The sequence below is a fragment of the Myotis davidii genome, unplaced genomic scaffold (assembly GCF_000327345.1).
Source record: "Myotis davidii unplaced genomic scaffold, ASM32734v1 scaffold72, whole genome shotgun sequence".
Taxonomy (NCBI): domain Eukaryota; kingdom Metazoa; phylum Chordata; class Mammalia; order Chiroptera; family Vespertilionidae; genus Myotis; species Myotis davidii.
The window spans coordinates 3,246,864-3,252,804 of record NW_006284618.1 but is presented as its reverse complement, the minus strand read 5'-3'; the positions used below and the strand labels follow the sequence as shown (position 1 = coordinate 3,252,804).

Genomic DNA, 5,941 nt, shown 5'->3' with positions numbered 1-5,941 from the left:
CAGGAGGTAGCGGGGATCAAACACGACCTTATGCAATTCTTTCTCCCACGTAGAAAACGCTGACACCTGCCGGGGAAGGAACAGAGTTGTTTTTAGCACCTGTGCTGAGCCTGCAGCTGCTGACAAGGTCACGGGCCGAGGACAGCGTTCAGGATGCCGGGGCGGGATGCAGGGCTGCCGAAAAGTGTTCGACACATCCAACTTCTAAGACGTCCCTGCTGAGAGCGCTAGGAAGTTTCACGTCTACTCTCGTGACCCTATTTCTTGCTGGGACATTTTTCGGGGCCACGTGTCTCTGACCTGAAGCCCGTACATCCTTGGAGCTGTGACACACTGGGTTGTCACAGCTTGAAGGAAGAAAGGGCACCGTAAAACTTCAGTGCGCAGCCCAGGGCGAGGCCACGCCCTGCAAATAGTCTGAGTGGAGCATCATTTTAGTTGATTTTTAATTATTTTTCCTTTATTGATTTTTAGAGAGAGAGAAAGGCAGAGGGATAGAGAGATAGAAACATCAACAAGAGAGAAACATCATCGATCGGCTGCCTCCTGCACGCCCCCTACTGGAGATCGAGCCTGCAACCTGGGCATGTGCCTTGACTGGGGACCGAACCAGTGACCTCTCGGTTCCTGGGCTGATGCTCAACTGCTGACCCATACCGGCTGGGCTTAGTTGATTTTGAATCCACACTTAACCCTTTCTGAGGTGGGATTTATTTTTTAAAACTATTTTATTTGGCAATAGTTTGAGGTTTACGGAGAGGTCACAAGCATATTGCAAAGCCGGCATGTACCCCGCACCTAGATTTCCATATTGTCCACATCTCCACATTCTCTAGATCCTTCCACAGGACTGCTCACAAAGCCCACCCTGCACTCAGAGGTCTTTAGTGTCCACCTAGTTCTCCCTTCCTGCCCAGGCTCCTACCTATGAACCACGTGACTCTTAGTCTCCTGTCTCCTGTGGGCCCTGCCAGGGACTCGGTGTCACATAACTCACTCCACCAGTTTGCTGACACTCTTCGGAGGTGTGGATGCATAATAAAATACATTTTAAAAAAAATTAACAGTATATCATTCTTGCCTTTGACCGAATCTACAATCTGTGAATATTTGAGATGAGCCACGTCGATAGCGACTGTAATTTATGGCGATAAAACAGGCGTCGTTGTATCTCCAGGCAGCCATGCTAACCTCCTGCAGGACCTGAGCAGTCGAGAGAGGGTGGCCAGGGCGTGGGGCCCAGGACGGAGGCGGGAGCCAGACAGCATGCACATGACACAGGGCCCTCGCTGCCTGCAGGTGGGCACAGCTGTTCCGGAACAGGGACTCTCGATGACTCATTACAATCAGCCCCGTGATCGCCTCTGATAAGTGCCCAGTCCCCCAGGCCTGTGCCCCCACAGGTTGGATGGAAAGTCCCCCCTATGGGGCAGGCTGAGCGTCCCCTGGGGCTGTTCTCAGCCCCAAGGAGCCCCGGGGTTCCCCTCCATAGTAAGGCACCCTCTTCTCCACAACACCCTTCACAGTGTGATGTTGTCCTGGTGACCCCCACCCTGTCCACAGGCCCCGCCCACACTGTTCTGGATCGTGCATCCAGGGGTGCAGTCTTGGGGCCTCTAGAACTCTGCCCACGCACAGGTCCCCCAGACCAGTGCTGTTCTCTCCCGAACTTCCCTTCATCTCCAACACTGATCTCTACCCATCGCACCTCGCGCTCCCTGGATTCTGCGGCGTTTGGTCCTTGAACAATGGGACCCTTCAGGCAGTTCACACCCTCCCTGTGAAGTCCCGCCTCCCAGGGCAGCCTGACTGTGAGGCTGACTCCATGTCCTTCCGGAATCGTGTTCCCCACTCGTCGTGTCAGCTCTGGACAACCAGCAGCTGTTCTTCCAGAAACATCTGGGTGGCCGGCGCTGTCCGTGGAAGGGAAGCCGTCTGTCTTGGCGGAAGCACGTCTGTTGTCACCGTGGTGGACAGAGCCGCTGGCCTCTCGCATTTACGCACGGTCTTCATTTCACCCGGGATTGGAGTCGCTCTCTGCCCGGGCAGTGGTGGGATGTGGCTTCCCCACTGTGGGCTGCACTGGCCGGCGTGTCCTCACCCCTGCAGCAGCCAGCCTCTCGGCAAAGGTCCTCTGACGTCACTATGTCGAGTGGCTGTCTGTCCCCTGCCGTTTCTCCAGCAGAGACACCAGAGCTGCGTCTACAGCGCGGGCACAGGAGGAGCGGCAGGGCCCACTTCCCACCCGACAGATGCCACCGCCAGAAAGTGGCCGCATCGGGCAGGGTCAGAGGTCACCGTAGTGGCTGGCTGGCATGGCGTCCCTGTGCGGCACCATCTGCACCTGCAGATGCTACGGCTGGAGGGAGGGCAGGCGGAGGGAGGCTGCAGCTCAAGGTCAAAGCTGATGCCCTGTCTGCAGCCCCTGGGACCGGCCCTTCCTTCTACAGCTGTTTCAACGCCTCTTCGTGAAAATGTCTCGTTTGGAAACCCCAACGACGTGTTTTGTCAGAACAAACAGCTCCACTGTCTGCCTCTTGACCAGCTGAGCACTGAGCTGTCCCCACCCAGAGGACAGAGTTCGAGGTGGCCCTCACCAAAGCCCCCCGGGGGTCAGCAGGCCACGGGGGGCGGTGCGGGGATGCAGAGTCTTGAGCACAAAGGATGAGACGGCTCCGCCTCAGTTCCAGCATCACCGGAGCCTGTCTGAGCACCGAGCAAAGGGCCGCTGTGGCCGCTGGGGAGATTGCATTTTGGAGGAAAATGGATCCCGTTTAAGTAAAGTGTCTGAGAGTTCAGCTCGGCTAAAAGGTGAGAACACGTAAGTCCCTTAGCGCCCGATGCCGGCGACAGTCCCTCCGTCTCTAGACCAGACCTCGGCAGGCAGGGCGCCTGCGGGCAGCAGACGCTTCTTTGATCTTCAAAGCCAAAGGCTATTTTGAGTCTCTGTCAATCCCTGGATCCCAGAAGAGGCCGGGACTTAAAGGCTGGAGGACGGGCAGGAAGATGGCCAAGGACGGCTCTGCCAAGTTCTGAATCGCAGGATCAATTGTCTGCCTCGGAGCGGGGAAGGTGGGGGTCAGTGCTGTCTGGCTCACTCAGTTACGGCTGAGGCAGGGGCTCCCCTCTGAGCAGCTGGGAACCCCGTCCTGGCTCCGTGTGCATCTGGGTGACTGTCCGCACCGCCCTCCTCATCCTCATTGCCTCCTGCCTGACTGTATTGGGGCCCAGCAGAGCTGCTGCTGCCTCAGCTCCGGACTACGGCACTGGGGTGCCCAGGGCTCCGTAAGGGGCCAATCTCCATCTCAAACAAAAATCCAGTTACTTCGGACGCTAATGTTTTTTAGCAAATTTTACGATCACACACACACGCTGTGTTGGTGGGTGACCCACGGACCACGGGCTCTCTCCCTCTTGCCTACTCCGGTCTCCCCGGTTTCGGGGGGATGGGCCACAGGCCTTGGGCAGGAGGGGCAGGGCCTTTCTCACCTGGTGGAGGGAGGTGGGGAAGCTGGTGCCGCGTCCTGAGGGGCACCGAGGCCCCTGGGGGCAGGCGGATGTGACAGTCGCTTAACCACACAGGAGACCCAGTGGCCCCTGAAGAAGGTGCATAAACATCCCTTTGGCCTGAGCACCCCACGGCCGCCCCCCATGAGCCCCAATGCTGCCAATTCTGTTCTTGAGGAGCCGCCTGTCCACCCTCGGCTCTCCCTTCCAGCCCTCCCTCCCGTCTGCTGCTTAGGCTAACAACACTGTTCTTTGCAATTAGCACTCACACCATTACCCTCTTTACCCAATTTCCTGCAACGCTCGCCCGCGTCTTCTGTCTCTGGCGCGGGAGCTCCTGACCGTTACAGTCAGCGGGAGATGGACACCACCCAAAGGCTGGAGGGGGAGGCTCTGCCCTTGGTGTGTCCTTGACAGTGAGACAGTGTCATCCTTTGAATTTCTGGGAAGCAGCCCCGAGACAGGGGCTGGGGTGCAGCCAGTGCACCTGGGAGGTGATTCCGGGCTCACGGAGACTGTCACGGGGAAGGAGAAGCCACGGACGGTACAGGAGGCCTGGCAGGGTCCTGGAGAACATGCCGGAACCGGCCTGAGATTGGTCTCCCAGGGACAGGGAAGTGGGGGGTTTGCACCCCAGTCCCCACCCCTGCTGGGTTGAGATGTTTAATCCTGAATTTAGAGGTGGGAGTGGTCGGCCCGTGGAAAGTTCCATGAGCCCCGGTGAGCCAGGTGAGCCAGGTTCCTGCAGGTGAAGCAGAGAGAAGCAAGGGGCCTGGGACACCCCGACCCCACCCCTCACCTCCCAGCGCTCACAGTATTTTACTAATTCAGGGTTATTGTTTCCATTTTGACGGATAAATACAATTGTACACTCTTATTCCACCATATGCTTGGCTGACTTCATTGACTTTGAGAGCTATTCTCCCACCAGGGGTCGTCTTCGCGGGCGGAGCCTGTCTAATGCTGACGGAGAGGTGAGGTGACTGTCTAAGAGCTGCGTCCCCAAGGCCCTGGCGGCCCATCCGGGAAAGAGGACCCACAGCAGAGAAGCCGGGAGGAAGCCTCAGCCCGAGGAAAAGAACAAGGAGATTCCCAAACGATCAACAGTAAATGCCAAGCTTCTCGCTGCCCGTGGCTGGTGGAGCGAGCTGGCCGCACCATCTCAGGACCTCGAGCATCGCTGCTGGGGGGGAGGTGGGGGGAGGAGGTGCCCCATCACAGCATCATTCAAAACAGCCAAATGGGAGATGCACTAAATAAAGGAAATGCAGGATTTTTGAACCAACAATTTCTGCCTCATCAAGAAACGTTTTCCAAAAATGTATATTAATATTTTTAAATGATTAAAAGGAGGAAATAGTATACAAGTGTATAAACTAGGTAAAATATTAATGTTTAATATATATTTAAAAAATTAATGTTCAGCCACATTTAACTATAGCACAGTTCAATATTCATTATGCTGTAAGATCAAATGTTCATTCTTGATACTTTTAAAAACTGTGTTATTAAAAAAAAAAACTGGGAGAAAATGCACCCAATGAATGTACTGACTGTCTCTTAGGGTGGCATTTCGGGGGAATTCTTATTTATACCCTTAATATTGTGCACATTTTCTATAATAAGCATGCATTCTTTTATAGCATAACTTTATTAGCGGTATTATTATGTGTCTTGTGAGATATTGAAGTGTTGCCATAGGAACCCGAGGCAGGTAAGCTTCCCAAAGAGCAAAGAGGCACCCTGTGGAGCAGACATCACGGCGCCCAGGACTCGAGTCACACATCATTCCTCTCCCTCACTCCCAGGGCCACCTCCCCACCACCTGTGACCTGCACATGAGGACGAGCGAGCCCTTACAGCACGTGTGCTGGCCCAAGTGCCATGACAGTCCCGGAGAGCGACGCCGTTTACCCATCACTCACAGGCAGGGCCCTCCTGCTGCCTGGGAGAAGGCGCCAGCTGCCCCGGCAGCCCCAGGCCCCCCATAACGAGCCTCTGCTTCATTTGTACCAACTTCACCCCAACAACCTCAGGTCGGTGGCTGTCTTAGTGCGGGTGGAGATCAGGTGACCAGGCTGGGGTGAGTGTGCCGTCTGCGGCGTCCTCATTCTAACACACTCGGAGCCAAACCCCAGGAGCTGGCCTGTGTTGGTGCCGGGAAGCGGGCCCAGGGTCACCCAAAGAAGGGGCCCTGCGAGGACCCCATGCACCTGCAGCCCCGAGTCCCCGAATGAAGAGTGAGGGCTCCCGAGAGTCCTTCCCCTTCCCCCGCTCCTGGGAAAGCCATGCTTACTTCCAAGGGAGGCCGTGCAGAAGGAAGAAGGTCCCTGTAAATCATTCTGAACTCATTTACCCACATAGGCGGGATTAGATGAATAACGTGAGGTTCAATTACACTGGCCCCTTTAGACACTGAAGTTTACCAGGAGGC

The 5,941-nt window shown here is 55.9% G+C and overlaps 1 protein-coding gene across 1 annotated transcript in view; it reads right to left on the bottom strand.

The window, feature by feature from the left end:
• Positions 1-5,941, bottom strand: part of TCERG1L (transcription elongation regulator 1 like) — a gene marked incomplete at its 3' end in the record, with an annotated part of 106,450 nt that continues 100,509 nt past the window's right edge. The window contains exon 10 of the mRNA XM_006754976.1: positions 1-66. Within this exon, the coding sequence (XP_006755039.1) occupies positions 1-66 (66 nt within the window). The remainder of the gene's footprint in view (positions 67-5,941) is intronic.